Raw genomic sequence first — 21,544 nt, forward strand, 5'->3', positions numbered from 1 at the left:
TCCATGATGCATTTAACATATCTGTATCTCAAGCCCCTCCTCCATAAAATGAGGACAATAAATATCAAACCCAATGACACTGCCTTAAGCACAGATTTTTTTGTTTGAGGAGGTAGCATGTGTTCATGTAAAAGACCTGATACTTCCTAGCACAACTTTAACCTCAGAAAACCTCCTTTCTGCAGTGATAATATGGGGATAATCCTGTTTACCTTAAAGCTCTGTGAAAAATAATGGAGATGAAGAGCTAGTCAGTGAGAGGAGGCACCTGGCGGCTTCTCAGTGCCTGGTGACCATTGTTAAGATGATGCTGATAATGACGTTGAGGATCCAGGCAAAAAGGAGATAACTGTTAAGTGGCTTGCGGGAATGTAAGGTAGCCTTAGCCTTAGGAGTCTTGAATTCTAGCCATTTGGTAGTTAGTGACAGTCCCAAGGGACTATGTAAAGGTTTCTTTTGAGACATCGCGTAGCTTCAAACGATGGTATGGGGAACATATGGTTGTGTATGTTGTAGATTTGGTAATTCTCAAAAACCCAAGGAATCATGGCTACTGGAAAGAAGAGGAAGAGTCTTCGATAGCTTGAATAATAACAAGAAATAATAGCGTGAGATCTGGTGTAAATTTTAATCCTTCGCTACTTTCCTCTAGGTCTTGAGTTAGAGCGCCGGCTTTGGGGACCCTGGGCCAGTATCATGGAGACGGAGAGCGAGCAGAACTCTAACTCCACCAATGGGAGCTCCAGCTCTGGGGGCAGCTCTCGGCCCCAGATAGCTCAGATGTCGCTGTATGAACGGCAAGCAGTGCAGGTGAGGCTCAACTCGGAGGGGCTGTGATCTGTGAGTCTGGGCTTGGGGTAGGCACGGGTGCTGGGGGGAGAATTGCTCTTAGCTCCTTTTCAGCAAACCGGGGCAGTTGGATTAGGTGACGACTAATGCCCCTTCCAGCCCTGAGAATCTTAGGGGTTTATAACAGTTTGACCAAGCAACCAGCGAATGAAATTCAGTCTTTAAACCATGGATTTGTATATCACTCAGTTCATGTAGCTAGATTCTGACTACCCACTTCTCTTTGTGGACTGTCAGGTTTTTAATATTTGGTCTTTCTTGTCAATCACCCTGAGTAATGGAAGTTTGAGACTCAGAGTTTTATTTTTTGATAAATAGTAGAATTCCACATTAAAAAAAAAATCTGCCTGGGAACGGGGCATTTTACGTAAAAGAGCTTGGTTGCTAGAATAACTATGCACATCATAAGAATAGTTCTAATTATTAAAGAATAAGAATACGGTAATATCCCAAAGTCAATACTAAAACTGCATTACCAGTAACATCCTTATAATGCCAGCTGTTGGAAAATTGTACTAATAGAATCTTTCACAAGCCCCCGTTTGCTCTCTTTTTCATCATTTTCAACTGCTTGGGGCTCTCTCACCGTTATTGTATCCCTAGCGTATGGTCTCTTATTTTTTTTTGTTCTCTTTAGTTTTTCTTCTTATTTTTGTTTTATTTATTTATTTATTTATTTATCTATTTATTTATTTATTTAAGTTTATTTATTTATTTTGAGAGAGAGAGGGTGGGAGAGAACTGGGGAGGGGCAGAGAGAGAGAGAGAGAGGGAGGGAGGGAATCCCAAGCAGGCTCTGCGCTGCCCGTGCAGAGCCCGACGCGGGGCTGCATCTCACGAACCGTGAGATCGTGACCTGAGCCGAAACCAAGAGTCAGATGTTCAGCCCACTGAGCCACCCAGGTGCCCCTTTGTTTATTTATTTGTTTCAATAAGCTCCACGTCCCAATCTGGGGCTTGAACTCGCAACCCTGAGACCGAGAGTTGCATGCTCTATACCTACTGAGCCAGGCTGATGCCTCTTCTTTTCTTTTCATTAATTGTTTTCAACTTGTCCAACCCTCGCTCTTTTCCTTACTACATCGCATGCTTCTCCACATTCCATTCTGGGAATTAAGAGTCCATGTGAGTTACACTGCTTTGCTTGTCTTTACCTACAAGACTAGAGCATGACAGAATTAATTGTTTCTCTATTTTTTGAAGACTGTGTGAACTTCCTAGTTCTCCTGTAAAAAGGGGCAACTCCGAAGGTTGTTGATTTCGCCACACTCCCCCTCTTCTTTTGTTTCTCTCCTCCTTAAACCTCCCTTTCCGAGGATCGCAGTCATTTGCATAGAATAGGAGTTCCAAGGGATTCTTTTCTGAGTGGGTTGGGTTGATCCTCTCTTTTTCCTCTTAGGCTCTGCAGGCCCTGCAGCGTCAGCCCAACGCGGCTCAGTATTTCCACCAGTTCATGCTCCAGCAGCAGCTCAGCAATGCCCAGCTGCATAGCCTGGCCGCCGTCCAGCAGGTGAGAGGTCAGCAGCCGGCTGGCCCAAGAGGGAGGGGGTAGGCGCTCCAGGTGGGTAGGGGCGTACCGCCTCCTCCACTAAGTCCGGGTGGCAACAGTGTCTTTTCTGCCTCCTGCCCTCCGGGAGGAGGACGAAGGGATCTCAGTCTCTGGGGTTGCAGTAGGAGCTGGGAGATAGAATGGCTGTGTTCTCGAACTGCGCTGTCCCGTATGGCGGCCACCAGCCGTGTGTAGCTAGTGAGCCCTTGACAACAGGACTAGTCCAAATGGTAACATTATGGATCGCAAGGTCTTCGAGTGGAAAAAAAATAAAGTAAACTGTCTGAGTGGTTTGTTTCTCTTGGTTATACGTTGAAATGAGAGATAGCAGCTTAAGTAAAATCAAAGCTTATTTTGTATCTTTTCGCTTTTCGAAAAGCATGCGTCCTAGAAAATTATATATGTGGCTCGCATTATATTTGTGTGGGACAGCCGCGGACCAGACCTGCGAGTGACTCTTGATACGATCTGATCACAGGTTCTTCCACCTAAGAGAAAGTGGGAGGAGGAGGAAGACAGATTACCGGATCTCCCCCCCCCCCCCGCCCCCGGGGGGAGTTACGTGGGAGTTATTAGGCTAGCGGTTGTGGTAATGCCAGCGTTATTGGGATAGCGAATATACTCTTCCTTGCTCTGTGGTAGTCTCTGGGTTCTTACCCGAAGTCTCGATTCCATTTTGCGCTGGCGCATAGAAGATTCCGAGTCTTCTCCTTCGTTGTCTCTGCTCTTTCTTGTTTCCTTTCCCCTCTAACAGGCCACGATCGCTGCCAGTCGGCAGGCCAGCTCCCCAAACAGCACTACACAGCAGCAGACTACCACCACCCAGGCCTCAGTGAGTACTGCCTCCTCCCACCAAGTAGCACCCTGTCCTGGGTCTTTGTCTCTGGGGTAAACAGCTTTGGGCAGCAAGTGGGGAGTGCTTATTGAGCCATTAATAGTATTCATCGCTCTGACGTAGAGAATGTCAGTAAAAGGGAAATAACTGACTTGAATCTATATAGGACCCTTAACAAGGAGGTCTAAGAGAGGAGGAAGAAAATCCCCGGGGGGAGAAGAGGAGATAACAAAGGGAAGGGACCGATCTCTGGACCCTTTCCTGAGACGTGAAGTCTGCTCCATTTTTGTTCCTTTTCCCTCCCAGCCGTTAATGCCAGTGGGTAGGGACTGGTTTCTTTACTTTGGTAATACCCTACAGTAGCTGGGATGACGGTTATGGATGGGAAAGTGTTATTCATTCCCGCCCCCCCCCTCCGTTCTGAAAATGAGATATTCTGCTCTTGACTGTGTCACTCTGAATTTGTCCATGGTGTGTGTTTCCTTTGACCCCCTCCCAAAGCCTTAGCCTGGTTCCTCTCTGTACCATGCAGATCAATCTGGCCACCACGTCGGCTGCCCAGCTCATCAGCCGATCGCAGAGTGTGAGCTCTCCCAGTGCTACCACTTTGACCCAATCTGTGCTACTGGGGAACACCACCTCCCCACCTCTCAACCAGTCTCAGGCCCAGATGTATCTACGGGTAAGCCACCAACACGACCACCATCTTTCCGGGGCATAACTGTGAGTGGCCCTGGCAAACAAAGACTTGAGTGAAAGCTATTTTACTTAATTACGGTTACCCCGATATGTTAAGACACACTGATCTGCCTCCTAGGCCTTACTTATGTGTAGAATTGATGCTCAGTATCCACGGGTAGCCTGCAGATTACATCGAGATCCTAAGTTAGATGTTCGCCTTAACATTTGACTCAAGGAGCGTCACGTGTAGTCCAGTCGTTAAACCTGTGGCTCAAGTACACAAACTAAGTGTTATCTCTTAGCCTGTCTACCTACTATATACATAAATACTTGTTCTGAAATCCTCATTGTCTCAACGTCTTTGATGTTTGACTCTTTGATATCAATCTGTAGTTTTATGTACATTCTAGGTTTCCTTCTGGATGACTCATCGCATATGGAGAATAAGGGTCTCCTGGGTTGGTGTGGAAAGGGGCAGGGCTTAGCAGTTTCGTATCTTCTGTTTATTTTGTCTTGTGGTCCTTCCCTTCCGTTTCTTCTGTCTTTCTTCTTTCCCTCTTGTTCTCTTTCCTTTGCTCTTCCTCTTCCTCCTCTCCTTGCCAGCCACAGCTGGGAAACCTATTGCAGGTAAACCGGACCCTGGGCCGGAATGTGCCTCTAGCCTCCCAGCTCATCCTGATGCCTAACGGGGCGGTGGCTGCAGTCCAGCAGGAGGTGCCATCGGCTCAGTCTCCGGGAGTCCATGCAGATGCAGATCAGGTCAGTGGCAACCACTTGACCTGGGGATGGGCACTGGGGAGGATGAAGGGAACGACCGCAGACCAGGGCCTGCCCTGCTACCCCATTACTACTTCTCAGGATTCTTTTCTCCTCCCCTTTTCTTAGTTTCTATAGAACTTGAATCCCTTATAGCCGATGAGTTACTCGAGTTAGGAAGGGAAGTAGATTTGACTGAAAACAGCCCTGTGGATCTGGGAAGCCTGTTCTCATCCCAGGGTAGATTTCCTTACATTCTTTTAGCCCTCTGTGGCTCAGTTTTATTCAGGAAGTCTTAATTCTCTTTCTTTGCAGTATTCTCTTCAAGATAAGAGAATCCTGCAGTTAGCTAGATGTGAAGCCAGCCTGGCTGAGTTGCTGAAAGAACGTTTGATTCCTTCTCTTCATGAGTTACGGTAGCTGCCCACTTTCGGCAGTGTGTTTCTACTCGCTGTGTGCCCAGTAAAGTCTTCCTCACCCTTGCTCCCCGTGCCTTATCCCCAAAATACGTATATTTATTTCGAGCATGAAGCTTTTGCTTCTTATGGATGGGATACCCACTGGGATCTCACAATCACTTTTTTCTTTCTCTTAGTTTGTCAGCAAGTAAATAGTGAGCTTGAGCTCTTTCTACTGATGTGCTCAGAAATATACTAGAGACTTTGGAAGATTGGAAAGCAATACAAGTCAAGTCTTCAAAGATCTTAGAGAACAAAGAAGTGCGAAGTAGATGGTACTAACTTGGAGGGACACATGAGTTTAGAGAAGAGTTGGCCGCATTCCTTCTCGGGGACTCTGGGGATACCTGAGTAGATTCTTAAAGGATGGATAGGATTTGATTCAGAGCAAGAAGAAAACTGAGAGAGAACAGGGTGTGTAAAGGCATAACTCCTATATGTGCCTGAGTTGGGGATGAGTGGATAAAGTGGAGACAACAGACCTGATGGCAGAAAAGGTCAATGGCAGGGAGAAGTCTGAAAAGTACCTTCATAGGTAGCAGGGGTCATGGCTGGCTGTTGAACAGCAGATTAATAGGATAAGGACAGTATTTTGGAAAGAATTTTCTAGGAACATGTACCTGGAGAAGAAAGAGAAATTAAGGAACCTAGGAAGAGGGGCGCCTGGGTGGCTCAGTCGGTTAAGCGTCCGACTTCGGCTCAGGTCAGGATCTTATGGTCCATGAGTTCGAGCCCCACGTTGGGCTCTGTGCTGACAGCGTGGAGCCTGGAGCCTGCTTTGGGTTCTGTGTCTCCCTCTCTCTCTGCCCCTCCCCCATTCATGGTCTGTCTTTCTCTGTCTCAAAAATAAATAAACATTAAAAAAAAAAAATTAAAAAAAAAAAGGAACCTAGGAAGAGATTCTTGGGAGTCAGTCACTAGGGTAAGACCTTTGTTTTAGACTATGGTAACAGCAGGGGGGTCCGAGGCTGAGGTTGTGACTTCGTATCCAGTTTTTTCATTTATCCGTCTATTTATTCATCAGATATTTGAGTGTCAGTATGTGGGGGGACAGAGTAGTGGTTGAAGACGTGAATCTGATATTTGGGTCAGAATGCAAGTCCATGACTTACTGTGTGACCCAGGCAAATGACCTAATACATTTTTGCCAGTTTCTTCTTCCATAAAATAGCTGTTGTTAAATACCTACCTCAGGTTGTGTTGAGGGTTTAAATGAGTTGTCGGTGTAAGTGCTCGAGCAGTGCCTGGATGCCGTGAGTGTTGAGACTGTTGGCTGTCATTACTATGTATCAGATATCCCCTGCCTTGTATGCCCAAGAAGATCATGAACATTGGACTGTTAGGGATCGCAAATCACTGAAGCACCAGACATTATAAACAAAGAATCACCTGGATGGTTTAATAAATAATTGATTCATGAGAAAAGCACGGAGTGCTCCGCAAACACAGGAAGAGACCTAATTTAGCCTTGGGATTGGGGTGGAAAGCAAGAAAGCCACCCTTGAGGGAGGTGTCTACCTGGAAGGAGAGTGGTGAAGACATGGGACACCTCATGTCCAAAGACCCTTTAAATCCAAAGAGGAGGGAAGGAGCTTTATACATGGGAGGAATTAAAAAAGATGGTGGGGACAGCGTTTGGGGTTTTTGGCTTTCTGCGAAGGGCGAGAGGACGCTGTGGAAGGATTTGAAATTTGCAAGTGACGTGGAGCGATTTGAGGTTTGTTCATTTGTGTGTTTCGAGATTATGTTGGCTCCTCACTGGTGAATAGACGGAGGTGGTGTCAGTGTGAATGTAAGGAGAACGACAGCGTTAGAACAGTCGGGGGGAAAGGTGGTGCTTGGATTGGGCAGTAACAAGGGAGAGGGACAGAAACGAACATATTGGAGAAAAACTTGGAAGGTCTTTGAAAACGGAAAACTGATTGCGTGGATGGGGGAGTCGAGGGAATGCCAGAGATGAGGTCTGACACTGCAGTGAGGTGGCTGCTCGGGCTACTTAGGGGATGAAGAATGTTGGAGAAGGGGATTGAGGGTGAAGTTCACCCTTTTGGATATGCCGACTTCGGATGTGTTTGTGAGTCACTGGGTCACGAGGAGGTCAGCAGTTTTGTATATCTGGTGCTGGAGCTTGGAGGGGAGGTCTGTGAGTTGGAGATAAACGTTCAGGAGTAGTAGGCGCATAGAACATTTGGGATTGTTGGGGAAAGGTATGGGTTGACAAGAGAAAAGCGTTCAAAGATGGAGCCCTGAGGGTTAGGACAGTGCCTTAGAAAGTGGAGCAGGTCACGGTCGAGTAGAGGGTGATGGACTGGCAAAGGGGAATAGGAGAGAGTGGCAGAGAAATAAGAAAATTTGGATTGTGTAGTGTCATTAAGACGGGAGCACAATGTTGGAAGAAGTGGTGAGAAGTCCTCTGTCAAGTGCAGTAGAGAGGGCAAGAAAGATAGAATCACTAATAGGGATCGAGAACCATTTCAGTGGAGTTGGTGGGGGGTGGAAGTCAAAGTAGTATGACTTGAGGGATGGCTGGATAGTGAGAACAGGCACAGCGCATGTGAACAGTTACTACCGGGTTGGCAATAACAGGAAAGGAAGATGAAGCCAGGGTTGGGACAGTGGGGTTCGGTTGTGACGGGAGGCAACCGTTAGTGGAAAGGTTGAAGAGACTGGAAGGAATTGATAGACTAATCTCCTTGAGAAGGATGAGGGGTGGGGCCCTGACTGTGGGATTTGATAGGAGGGAGGAAGGGAGAGCAGGGAAAAAGGAAGTGGTGGGTGTTTATGAGGGGGACGTATAGGTTTGGTGATGGAGCTCATGGAGGGTGCTCGTAATGGTTTTATTGTCTCTGCAGGGGTGATGAGGAAGAGGGGGACGAGCAAGTGGTTCTGAGGTGTATAGGGAGACTAGGACAGTTTTATTTATTTATTATTTATTTATTTATTTTTGATTTTTTTTCCCAACATTTATTTATTTTTGAGAGACAGAGAGAGACAGAGCACAAGCAGGGGAGGAGCAGAGAGAGAGAGGGAGACACAGAATCCGAAGCAGGCTCCAGGCTCTGAGCTGTCAGCACAGAGCCTGACGTGGGGCTCGAACTCCCGGACCGCGAGATCATGACCTGAGCTGAAGTCAGCCGCTTAACCAACTGCGCCACCCAGGCGCCCCAGACTAGGACGGTTTTAAGCAACCGTTATGGAAAGCTGGTTAGAAAAAAACTGTAGAATTGCCAGATCATATTAAGTGCCCCAGCGCCCAATCCTGATGATTCTTCTAAATCTCTTAAAATCTATCACTTCTTTACTGCTTGCCTGAACTCAGGTTCTTATTATTTTTTACCTGAATTACTGTACTAATTTTCTAATTGGTCTCTTGACTTCAGCCTTATCTACCTCTAAGCATCTTCCGTATTACTATCAGAATAAGGTTTTTTTTTGAGAGAGAGAGCGCATGCATGTGCGTGGGGGAGGGGCAGAGGGAGAGAGGATCTTAAGCAGGCTCCTTGCACAGCATGGAGCTTGACGCGGGACTCTATCTCATGGCGCTGAGATCATGACCTGAGCTGAAATCAAAGAGTAGGATGCTTAACCGACTGAACCACCCAGGTGCCCCCAGAATGAGTTTTTTTTTTTTTTTTAAGTTTATTTATTTTGAGATTTATTTATTTTGCACAAACAGGTGAGGGGCAGATAGAAGGAGAGACAGAATCCCAAGCAGGCTCCGTGCCATCAGCACAGAGCCCAGTGCGGGGCTTGAACTCATGAACTGTGAGATCATGACCTGAGCTGAGATCAAGAGTCAGTCGTTTAACCTACTGAGCCACCCCAGAATAAATTTTTTAAATAAGAAAATGTGTGTTGTTACTAACGTTATTTTAAATTGTCCTTCTGGTGTATCAGATTTGATAAATCACAATCCTTGGTTCATGATATACTGTCAGCAATGGTCCATTCATGGTCCACTTTTATGTATTTTCTCAGTATGTTTTCATGATGTAATAAGCAATCCCCAGTTCCACCCACTGCCTGCCCCTACCCATGGTCACAATCGTTCTGATTCCTAGGTCCATCCTTCCCTGTGTCCCTTTTCTTAATAGTTTTATTGTGCTTCCATTTCTCAGAAGTACTTGTTATTATGGAAAATTTCACACTTCGGGAAAAATAGTAAAAAACATGGAGCCCTATGTACCTACCAACCAGCTGCAACATTTGTCAACACATGGCCATTCTAGCCAGGCCCCTTCCCTCCACCTGTGGATTATTTAGAAGCAAATTCCAGATACCATATCTGATATATATATATATATATAATATATATATTTTTATATATATAATATATATATTTTTATATTTATATATATATCAGATAATATACATATATATTTGAGATATATATATATATATATATCATATATATATATTTACTTTGTAATTAAATTTAGAAAGTCTTTGGGTTGTATATAATTTTGGGGGAATACTTGTCCAGATCCGTCCATACTGTTGCATGCTGTTGTGTTTTATTAATATTGATTTCTATGTAGTATTCCATTGTGTGCATATACGACAGTTCATTCATCTTCTCTTCTGATAACGGTCACTTGGGTTGTGTCCAGGCTTTTGTTACCTGCGAAGAGTGCTGCTGTGAACATTCTTAGACATCAGCAAGCGTTTCTCCTGCGGAATTCCTGGATTAGGGGCTGTGTGAATGTTCAACTTTATTTTTTATTTATTTATTTTCTTCCCAATTTTTACTTAAATTCTGGTTAGTTTTAACATATAGTGTAATACTGGTTTCAGGAGTTGAAGAATGTTCAACTACAGGATATGATGCCAAACTGTTTTCCAAAGTGTTTGTGCTGACTTACACTTCTATCAGCACCATTTATTTTATTTTTTTATTTTTAAATTTTGTTTTTACGTTTATTCATTTTTGAGAGACAGAGAGACAGAACACAAGTGGGGGAGGGGCAGAGAGAGAGGGAGACGCAGAATCCGAAGCAGGCTCCAGGCTCTGAGCTGTCCGCCCAGAGCCCGACGCGGGGCTCTACCCCATGAACCGCGAGATTGTGACCTGAGCCGAAGTCGGACGCTCAACTGAATGAGCCACCCAGGTGCCTTATGTCGGCACCATTTAAAAGAATGGTTTCAACTGTAGATTTGTGTCTGTGTATTCTGCTTAATATTCTTCAGTGGCTTCCTGTAATCTGTTAGGTGCTCATCATTCCTCTCTTCATATTTTGGAGTACTTACTATGTCAGGCACTGTGCTAGGTGCTAGAAATGGAACAGTGGAGGAGACAGATCAACTTTGCGAACCGAAGTTCAGACTCTCCTAATTTTAATATACCAAGCCCTTCATAATCTGGTACCTTTCTACCTTGCCAGCCTGAGCCTACCTTCCTAGCTTCATTTCTTGTCACTCCTTCTAACTCCCCCCGCACATAACGAAATATTTATAATTTCCAGAAATGCTGTGCTCTTTCTTGGCTTGATGGTTTTCCAAATGTTGTTACCTATATCTTCAAACCTCCGCCTTCACTCTTACCTGTCGAGTCTCAGGTCAAACAAAAGACTTTTAGGAAGTCTTCCCTGATTTCCCTGGTCTGACTCAGTCTTCCTTCTCTGTGTTCCCATGGCAGTTTGTGCATATCTCTGCATAGTATCCTATGGCTATTGGTGATTTTCTGGTCTTTTCTGGTGGAAAGTACTCATTAAGAGGAGGGATCGTGTGTCTTTCGTCCCTGCGTTTCCAGTATCCAACGTAGTACCTGAAGCATAGTAGGTATTTGGTAGATGTTGAAGGAATGAATGGAGAGCAAAGGGAAAATCTGAGACATTTTGAAGGAATAAATGAGTGAACTTGCTGATGGGTTTGATAGTGGATGAAGGAAACCGAAAATCAAATGTGATTTGAGTCCCTCCCTGAGTGACTGGAAGGACTTTCGTGTATGTAATTGACAAGGTGGGGGGTACGAGTTTTGAGGGGGTTGGGGAATATCGGTGGCTATCCTCACTGCTACTGAATCATCATAGAAATCTTGACCTTAGTCCCTCCTGTCCCTCCCTTTTCAGTATATCTCTTTCTTCTTATCTTTCAGGTGCAGAATTTGGCAGTGAGGAACCAACAGGCCTCAGCCCAAGGACCCCAAATGCAAGGCTCTACTCAGAAGGCCGTTCCTCCTGGAGCCTCCCCTGTGTCTAGCCTCTCCCAGGCCTCTAGCCAGGCCCTAGCTGTGGCTCAGGCATCCTCTGGGGCTTCAGGCCAGTCCCTGAACCTCAGTCAAGCTGGTGGAGGCAGCGGAAGTAGCATCCCAGGGTCCATGGGTCCAGGTGGAGGTGGCCAGGCACCTGGGGGCTTGGGTCAGTTGCCTTCCTCAGGAATGGGTGGTGGTGGGAGCTGTCCCAGGAAGGGCACAGGAGTGGTGCAGCCCTTGCCTGCAGCCCAGACAGTGACTGTGAGTCAGGGAAGCCAGACGGAAGCAGAAAGTGCAGCGGCCAAGAAGGCAGAAGCAGATGGGGCTGGTCAGCAGAACGTGGGCATGAACCTGACACGGACAGCTACACCTGCTCCCAGCCAGACCCTCATTAGCTCAGGTAAGCTTGTCCCCTCTCGTAACGGCATCATTCTCTCAGAACTTGTTTGAAATCTTCAGAGTACGTTTCTTTGCCTTTTTTCCTGCTTCTCTTGGTCCTGGAGTAGTGGAAGGAAAGAAAATCGCATCAGTCTCGATCATATTCGTCCAGGGAGAGAGGGGGACTGGTAATAGAGCTAGATCGCGCCCTGTTTTCCACCAGGCAGCAATCAGTTTACAAACAATTGCTTCCTTCCCTTCTTAGGCCCTGAGTTTACCCACCCTACCCATTCATTTCCCCCGTTCTTACTGAATTGCCTCCTGTGTTGTAGGAGGTGTTAGGGATGTGTCTTTTTTTTTTTTAAGTTTATTTATTTTGAGAGAGAGAGCAAGAGCGCTAGCAGGGGAGGGGCAGAGAGAGGGGGAGAAAGAGGATCCCAAGCAGGCTCCGCGCTGGCAGTGCAGAGCCCGACTTAGGGCTCATTTACGAACCGTGAGATCACGACCTGAAACCGAAATCAAGAGTTGGACGCTTAACCGACTGACCCACCCAGGTGCTTCAGGGATGCATCTTTGAAAAACAGAGGCCTTGTCCTCGTGGAGCTTAGGATTTAGCTTAAGGGATGACTTCTCCTCGCACTGTTTAATGATGATTAGTTGGACCAGCCAGGGTAGAGCGGAGCACTTCGGACTAGCAAGCAGAGCACAGTTTAATATAGTCACCTTGTGATCATCTGTATCAATGATAAGGGTAAAAAAAGAATAAATAATATTAACCCCAAATGGTTTATACTTCTTTTATTTTTTAAGTTTTTTTTTTTTTCACTTTTTAAAAGATATTTGAGATAGTGCGCCCGCAGGGGCATGTGAGTGGGGGAGGGGCGGAGAGAGACTCCCAAGCAGGCTCTGCCCGACGTGGGGTTCGATCTCATGACAGTGAGATCACGATCTGAGCCGGTATCAAGGGTCGGACGCTTAACTGAGCCACCCGGGTGCCCCTGTACTTGCTTTTAGACTGTGGTTAGATAGAGTTAGATGTGTGCACCTTACTTGGTAAGGTTTATGTTTGCCTGCTTTGTTTCTAGCACTTTGGTTGTTGCTGTGTTGGGATGATTTACTTACAAAAAGTCAGGAGTTAATTATCGGCTGTATTACTAATATCTAGGTATTTACGTACCATAGCGCTTCTATTTCTAAAGGGCTTTTGTCTCACATACGCTCTCTGGACAATCTGGGAGAATATGGGGGTGGGGGGGTGGGATTGTCAGCTCCACTTGCAGGGGAGGAAACTGGGTAAAGTCAGAGATTATAGCTGCGACTCTTAAAGACCCCCACAGGTGGTGACCTAAACTGATGAGTCTGGAAAACCGAGGCATTCACCGGAAAATGTTGGTAATCTTTACCTCTGAGGACCTCCGTTCTTTCAGCGACTATTACGTCTTTCTCATGTGCCGGGCACTGGGCTGGGCTCTAGGGATGTAAAAAAAGTGAAGAAAGCGGGGACTCAACCCTTGAGGAGTCCAGTCCAGTTGCACAGAAGATGGGCCAGCCATTCTCCTTTGCTGGGTCCCACTAGCAGGATTTAGCATAGCAAAGGGAATAAAAGTTAGATGGATACAAGAACTTACCGAGGGCTCTCGAGTTCCTTCCTTGAGGTCCTTCATCCTAGACAGAGGTGGTAATGTCTGCCTCAGACGAAAGAGCGTGACCGAAGCGCTGTCTCGGGCCCGCCGCAGGTTAGATTTGCAGTCGCCGCGCGATACCAAGAGCAAGCGCGCTTTGGAAGGGTGGTTTTACTCTTCGTTGGTAACGAGGGTGATTTTCTGCTCCTCCTCTCCGTCCCGTTCGGGCGGTTCCTGCAGCCACCTACACGCAGATCCAGCCCCACTCCCTGATCCAGCAGCAGCAGCAGATCCACCTCCAGCAGAAACAGGTGGTGATCCAGCAGCAGATCGCCATCCACCACCAGCAGCAGTTCCAGCACCGCCAGTCCCAGCTCCTTCACACCGCCACGCACCTCCAGTTGGCCCAGCAGCAGCAGCAACAGCAGCAGCAGCCGCCGCCGCCCCCGCCGCCGCCGCCACCCCCGCCGCCGGCCACGACTCTCACTGCCCCTCAGCCACCGCCGGTCCCGCCTACTCAGCAGGTCCCGCCTTCCCAGTCCCAGCAGCAAGCCCAGACCCTGGTGGTTCAGCCCATGCTTCAGTCTTCACCCTTGTCCCTCCCGCCCGACCCGACCCCCAAGCCGCCCATCCCCATCCAGTCCAAGCCGCCGGGAGCACCTATCAAGCCTCCTCAGTTAGGGGCTGCGAAGATGGCAGCCACCCAGCAACCACCACCCCATATCCCCGTGCAAGTCGTGGGCACCCGGCAGCCGGGGACAGCCCAGGCGCAGGCTCTGGGGTTGGCACAGCTGGCGGCCGCCGTACCTACTTCCCGGGGGATGCCCAGCACAGCGCAGCCTGGTCAGGCCCACTTGGCCTCCTCGCCACCTTCGTCGCAGGCTCCTGGCGCGCCGCAAGAGTGCCCTCCGGCCTTGGCCTCCGGGATGACCCTTGCTCCTGTGCAGGGGACGGCACACGTGGTAAAGGGTGGGGCTACCACCTCCTCACCTGTCGTAGCCCAGGTACCTGCCGCCTTCTACATGCAGTCCGTGCACCTGCCGGTGAGTGCCATCTGATGGTTTTGAGGGCACGGTCACCTTCCAGTGGGCCTGGGGCTCAGTGGAAACAGAGCTTAACTTAGGAGGGGAATGAAGAGAAGAAGGGAGCCTGGGTGGCTCAGTGGGTTGAGCATCCGACTCTTGTTTCGGCTCGGGTCACAATCCTCGGGTTGTGGGATCGAGCCCCGTGACGGGCTCTGCACTGAGCATGGAGCCTGCTTGGGACCCTCTCCCTCCCTCACTCTGCCCCCCGACCCCACTCGCACTCCCTCTCTCTCTCTCTCTTAAAAAAAAAAAAAAAAGTTGGAAAAGTTAAGATACTGATATTTATCATTTAACCTTAACTTCTTCATTGGAAGCTCCATCTCCCAATACAGCCACACTGGGGTTAGGACTTATGAATTGGGAAGGAGGAGACCACAAACATTCAGTCCATAACAAATCCATAATTCATACGTGTGAGTGAGTGAGTGCACGTGTGTGAATAAGTTACTGCATCAGTTGCTCTGTTAATCATCATCTTGTTTCATCGGTGACCCTTATTTGTTACAAACCCTAAAACTGAAAAGGATACTGGTATTTGCTTCTTTTGTAAGGGAGACATTAATAGAAGGTTAAGGTACTGGTATTTATTCGTTCCTTTTGTAAGAGAGAGACATTAATGTATGTAATAGTCTGTACTTCATACTCCTGAGTTTGCTACCGAATTCATTCTGGGTTTTTGGATCTCTACTAAGTTAGATCAAGATAGCCTTGATCACTTAAATGGATCTTTGGAAAAACAGTAGTTCTCGGGCCAGAATGGATCCAGGGTTCTGAGGTCTAGGTCAGGGCTAAATGTGACGTTTTCTTTTGTCCTGATGTAGAAGATACACTTCTTGGGAATGACCAGGAATCTTAGTGTACCGTGGGGAGTATACCAATTGGGGAATCTGGAAATGAGAAAATTTTCGCCGGTATTATGGGAGTAATGGAGGTTCTTTATGCTCCTTCACTCATATATCTTGATTTCTTTCCTGTTCTTCACTTGATAGAGCAAACCCCAGACGTTGGCTGTCAAACGGAAGGCAGAATCTGAGGAGGAGAGAGACGATGTCTCCACATTGGGTTCAATGCTTCCTGCCAAGGCATCTCCAGCAGCAGAGAGCCCAAAGGCCCTGGAGGAGAAGAGCAGTCTTGGAGGTGAGTAGCTGACTTGTGCAGTGCAGAGATTAGAGAAATGTTCGGAGTGGGCCGAAAGATAAATCTGGTTCAGGAGAATACGGGAATACGGGCCTGAACTTGGATGAATGAGTGGATCCAAAAACAGGGACACCAGGGTGAATGCTCAGAGGTGAATGTGTATCATTGTGGAAGATCACACTGGCTTGGCGAACAGATGGGCCAGTTATGTCATCCCGGTCTGCTCCTTAGTCTGTCTGTGTTTGTTTTCCAGAGAAAGCTGAACCAGTGACCGGTGTGAATGCTAATACTCCAAGCAGTGAACTGGTGGCCTTGGCTCCTGCCCCGTCAGCACCCCCTCCTACACTAGCCATGGTGTCCAGACAGATGGGTGACTCAAAACCCCCACAGGCCATCGTGAAGCCCCAGATTCTCACCCACATCATTGAAGGCTTCGTTATCCAGGAAGGAGCAGAGCCTTTCCGGTGAGGGCAGGGCCATAAGGTGGGACTTTCAAGTGGAGACGTGGTCTGATTACTGTCTTTCCAAAGTCCGCTAAATTCAACGGTCTCAGAACTGTTTAATTACTAGAGAATGGTCCAGTTGTGTTGTGCGCATAGTGAGTTGTGAAGGAAAAGAAGGAAGGGAAGTGGGAAGATTATGTGTAGACCAGAAAAAATGACAATGTTGGGAGAGGAGAAGAAAAGGAAAAAGCTGTTCATGTTTAGCTCCACAAACTGGGTTGTATGAGAACGAAGAGACGTGTGGTGGAGAAGTTAAGGGACTTTTTCTAGGTTGCCAGCCCTTGCAGAACCAGGACCAGGATGCCGGTGTTCTGCGACTTTGGAAGGCAGAGGACAGCCGAGGTAGAAACCTGTCTCCCAGGGGCTTATGGGAGAAGAGCCAGTTAGGCACTCCTGATTGTCCTCTTGAACAGGTTTCCTTGCACCAGGGTTGGGTTAACTCAGAAAACCAGGCAGAGACGGCTGAGAAACGCTGGGGAAAGCTATCGAGAAGCAGAAGGGAGTCGGGCTGACTTCCCTGTAAACTTTGTCTGGCACAGGTGGGTTGTTCTCAGTTACTGAAAGAGTCTGAGAAGCCGCTGCAGACCGGCCTCCCGACGGGGCTGAATGAGAATCAGTCAGGTGGCCCCTTGGGAGGGGACAGCCCATCGGCTGGTGAGTATTAATTTAGAGACCCATCTGGGGAAGGAGGCTCACGGAGTTGTGTTTGACTCAGTGTAAAATAGTAATTATTTAAGGTGGGAATTATGTGAAGTCCATTCACACACAGCAACTATATTAAATACCAGAATGTGTAGAATCATACAAGAGGAGTTCCAGAGGATTAGGGTAGTTTTTTCCAGCTAACCTCTTGAATTATTTACTGTAAGGATATATTTTTCAAAAGATCTCAAAGAGGAGACTTCTCCGACTTTGGCTCAGGTCATGAGCTCATGGTTTGTGAGCTCAAGCCCCGTGTGGGGCTCTGTGCCGACAGCTCAGAGCCTGGAGCTGCTTCAGATTCCGTGTTTCCCTCTCTCTCTGCCCCATCCCGGCTTGTTCTCTCTCTCTCTCTCTCTCTCTCTCTCTCTCAGAAATAAATAATAAAAACATTAAAAAAAATAAAATAGGATACTTTTTGTAAAAAAAATTTTTATGTTTACTTTTGAGAGACATAGAGAGCGTGAGCGTGGAGTGGGGGAAGGGCAGAGAGAGCGAGAGAGAGGGAGAGAGAGGATCTGAAGCAGGCTCTGCACTGATAGCAGGGAGCCCGATGTTGGGCTCGAACTCCGGAACCGTGAGGTCGTGACCTGAGCTGAAGTTGGATGCTTAACCGACTGAGTCACCCACAGGCACCTCTAGTTCTCCTTGGTCTAGATTTTATACATTAAGTACATTAAGGACTCTGTTTACATTTCCCCCACGGCTTTTGTAAACTGTTGTTGGGAGAGGGATCTTGTATCTTTGTAGTTAGTAATTAGTTCCTCTGTCCTGCTCGCTAATGCAGTCTTATCTGAAATCTGAGAGTATGAATTAGGATAAAGTTTGTCTTCGGGGCACCTGGGTGGCTCAGTTGGTTAAGCGTCCGACTCTTGGTTTAGGCTCAGGTCTTGATCACACGGTTCCTGAGTTCGAGCCCCGAATCGGGCTCTGCGCCGGTGGCATGGAGCTCGCGTGGGATTCTCTCTCTCCTCTCTCTCTGCTTCTCCCCCACTCTTAAGCGCACTCTCTTTCTCAAAATAAATAAAGAAACGTTAAAAAAAACATTACAAGGAAAAAAAGGCCAAAGCTAGTCATCGAAAACGGAAACAGTCTGCCTTAAGTCCGAAGCCCAGGGACGTTCCTGAGGGACATACCTTTATGGTTTTGGATTCTGAACTTCAGGTTGTAGGGATTCTGACTTAGGTCGTGTAGCTCCGTGGGGGCAAACCCTGAGAGTGATTAGTCAACTGTGGGCCGCACGACGGTCTGAGCGGCAGCGGAACCGGTGACCGCTCTCCAGCGAGGCCTTGTTTTCCAGAGCTGGATAAGAAGGCGAATCTCCTGAAGTGTGAGTACTGTGGGAAGTATGCTCCCGCAGAGCAGTTTCGCGGCTCCAAGAGGTTCTGCTCCATGACTTGCGCTAAGAGGTACCACGGGCACCCCTTCCTCACCTTCTGCACCCGTTCCTCCGTCTAACAGGGCGCCCCCCCCTTCCTTCCCTGGGATCATCTCACAGCTGATCGTTCAATGAGTCTCCTTGCCTGTCTGCTGGCCCGTTCGTCCCCGAGTCGGTTCTTAAGACACCGATTCACGTTTAGCGAAAGGTAGCAGGGTAGTCTTTGTAGCACCTTTGACGTCCGGCGCGTGCCCTGACCTGTAGGTATAACGTGAGCTGTAGTCACCAGTTCCGGCTGAAGAGGAAAAAAATGAAAGAGTTCCAAGAAGCCAACTATGCTCGTGTTCGTCGGCGTGGACCCCGCCGTAGCTCCTCTGACATCGCCCGCGCCAAGATCCAGGGCAAGCGCCACCGGGTGAGCTGCCGGTGCAGAGCCGGCTCCCTTTCAAGTGGTCCTTTTTCCTTGGTCCTCCCCTACCGGGCGATTCCTTTGCCCAGGTGAAAGACAGCAGGAGACCAGAACTCATTTTTGCATTGATTGCATCACTTGAAATTCCAAGAGATCCTGACCTCTGGTCTCCTTTCACCTGATGACTGGTTCACGTATCCATTAATCTCGACATTACATTTGGGAAAACCCAAATTGTTGGAAGAAGGGAGAATCGAGGAAGTTATAGCATATACTTGAAAGCGACTTGAGAGTGGGCTAGTGACTGGGCATTTGCAAACCAAGTGCTGTTTTTTCACTCGCGGTGATGCTAGGTTTTCCTCTCTGCCCAATTATTGGCTCAAACCCCAAATGGGGCAGGGGGACACCTCACGCCCCGTATTCATGATCTCACTGCTTTGGGATTCTCTCCTTAGGGTCAAGAGGACTCTAGCAGGGGTTCAGATAATTCCAGTTACGATGAAGCACTCTCTCCGACATCTCCTGGGCCTTTATCTGTGAGAACTGGGCATGGAGAACGTGACCTGGGGACCCCCAATACGGTACCACCGACGCCAGAATTACATGGCATCAACCCTGTGTTCCTGTCCAGCAATCCGAGCCGTTGGAGCGTAGAAGAGGTGTATGAGTTCATCGCTTCTCTACAAGGTACTGAGGATCTATCTGGCAGAACCCGGATCCCATATAGGTTTAGTTTCCTTAGGTCACCCAGTGTGGGCCTTCGTGACAGGGAACGTGACTGACTCTTAAGCAGTAGGGACTGAAGTACGGTATGATGAAGGCTCTACTCTTGATCGTTGCCCAAGTTACTTGTCCACAGCCTGGTTTCTTAATTTCCTTCTGGGTTGATTGTCCTCAACTGTGTCAGCAGTCTTGCAGTGTTTGATTTTCACCTTCATGTTTCTTACCGATAATTTTTGGATAAAGTATATTTTTTGTGTGTGACTGTGATACCTGTCACGGATAGAAGACTTTTTCCCACTAAAGGGACTAGGAAATAAGGGGCCATTGTTAACTCCACACTCTTCAAGGCAGGATTGTTTATAAGCTACTCTGGAAAAAGGATGGTTTTCTCCAGAAAACAAAATCACTGTACCCGTTTTGCCATTTGTGTGAATTATGGGTCCTTAAGCAAAACTGCCACAAAGGCTCCGAACTTTGTTTTTTGCTATTATGAAAGAAAACAGGTCGATCTTGCTCCTTCCTTTTCCTCCTTGCTCAAGCTATTTGAATGAAGTTATTTCTATGATTGGACAACTTTGTCATTCTTCTTTTATCTGGGCTTTTTTAAATGTTCATTTTTGGGAGAGAAAGAGCGTGCAAGTGGTGGACAGGCAGCGAGGGAGAGAGAGGATCCTAAGCGGTTTCCATGCTGTGTATGCAGAGTCAGACGGGGGGCTTGAACTCACGAACTGCGAGATCATGACCTGAGCTGAAATCGCGAGTCTGATGCTCAACCGACAGCCAGCCAGGGGCCCCGAGGCTTTTTGTTTTCATATTTATTTTTTTAATTTTTACTTAAAAAATTTTTAATGTTTATTTATTTTGGAGAGAGACAGAGCATGGGCAGGGGAGGGGCAGAGGGAGAGGGAGACACAGGACCTGAAGCAGGGCTTGAACCCACGGACCGTGAGATCATGACCTGAGCCCAAGTCGGATGCTTAACCGACTGAGCCACCCAGGCGCCCGTTTTCATCTTTAGTTTCTCCCTCGTATCCTCGGGTGCCCCCATGTGGTTTCTCATGTGCATTCCCCCCATTTCCTTCTAGGCTGCCAAGAGATTGCAGAGGAGTTCCGTTCCCAGGAGATTGATGGACAGGCCCTTTTATTACTTAAAGAGGAACATCTTATGAGTGCCATGAACATCAAGTTGGGCCCTGCCCTCAAGATCTGCGCCAAGATAAATGTCCTCAAGGAGACCTAAGGTGGCCCTCTCGCACACACGAGCCGAAGGCAGACACTCTCCACTGTCCAGGTTATAACCTGGTAGCAGCAGACTTTACAGGGAAGAAAGAGCTGTTCCAATTACGTAAATCTTCTGGAGAGGGGATTACCGAGACAGGGAAGAAAAGTGCAAGAATTGGTTGCTGGTGCTACATGGCGGCAGCTGTGACATTTTCTCTGGGTTCTACCTTCATTTTTAAAAGTTACGGTTCTCGCTTTTTTCACTTCCCCCGATCCAATCTTTATAAAAAGAGGCAGTCTAGAGAAGTAGGACTGCTCCGCCTTATCCTGGAGTGGAGTACGTAGCCAGGGCCTCAGCTCTCCGGGAGGAGGAATAGACCGTGTGGAACCGTAAGGAAGTGGGTGGAACGCGGGTGTGCCTCTGCAGCGGGGAGAGCGAGGTGGGGTTTTTCTAGCTGGCGTGACACGAGCGGAGCGGCAAAATCTGGCGGCCCCTCTCTTCCCTCTGGACCGCCTGGCCGTGGCCTGGGGTCTTTGTCGTCGCTCCCTCAGTACTGAACGTTTTCTCCTGCGTTCCTGGCAGGGTCACCAGCACCCGCAGAGACTCGGTCGGCGTCATTCTGATCCGCTGCAGGGGCTAAAAAGTGTTGGGCACGCGTGTGGCTGTCATTCTTTCCGCATCCCCGTGCTCCCTTCAGTCTGTGTGTCTTCTACCCTCCCTTTCTTTCCAGTTCCAACTCTGCTCTGTCCTATAGCTTTATTCAAACAGGAGTGTGTGGGGCTGAGGTCAGGAGTGTAAGTACCTGCCTTAGGCGCTATTCCTTATACAACAAAAATATTAAATATTTTTTTCCTCCTCAGTAAAAGGATAAAAATTGGTCTCAGTTGTCTCTTACTCCATTCCAGTGTCTCTACCCTCTTCTTTCATACAAAAGACTAGGGCAAGTTGTTTGTTTGTTTTTTTAATCTTTTAAGTGTTTTTGTACAAAAGAATGTAGTTTCCTGGTTTTTTTTTTTTTTTTTTTGCATTTTTAAAACACCAGGTGTGGGGGAGGGATGCAAACAAATAAC

General features: G+C 47.7%; 1 protein-coding gene across 1 annotated transcript; it reads left to right on the top strand.

The window, feature by feature from the left end:
- The first annotated feature begins 652 nt into the window (after nucleotides 1-652).
- On the top strand, nucleotides 653-21,472 carry PHC1 (polyhomeotic homolog 1). Its single transcript, XM_042991736.1, is given in 14 exon segments — nucleotides 653-810; nucleotides 2,249-2,359; nucleotides 3,153-3,230; nucleotides 3,766-3,915; nucleotides 4,518-4,673; nucleotides 11,223-11,718; nucleotides 13,559-14,361; nucleotides 15,393-15,540; nucleotides 15,794-16,023; nucleotides 16,583-16,697; nucleotides 18,043-18,151; nucleotides 18,385-18,535; nucleotides 18,985-19,216; nucleotides 20,338-21,472. Coding segments are annotated over 14 exon segments (3,048 nt in total). The 5' UTR covers nucleotides 653-696; the 3' UTR covers nucleotides 20,493-21,472.
- Nucleotides 21,473-21,544: the final 72 nt, after the last annotated feature.

Source organism: Panthera tigris, chromosome B4, assembly GCF_018350195.1.
Source record: "Panthera tigris isolate Pti1 chromosome B4, P.tigris_Pti1_mat1.1, whole genome shotgun sequence".
Classification (NCBI taxonomy): Eukaryota; Metazoa; Chordata; class Mammalia; order Carnivora; family Felidae; genus Panthera; species Panthera tigris.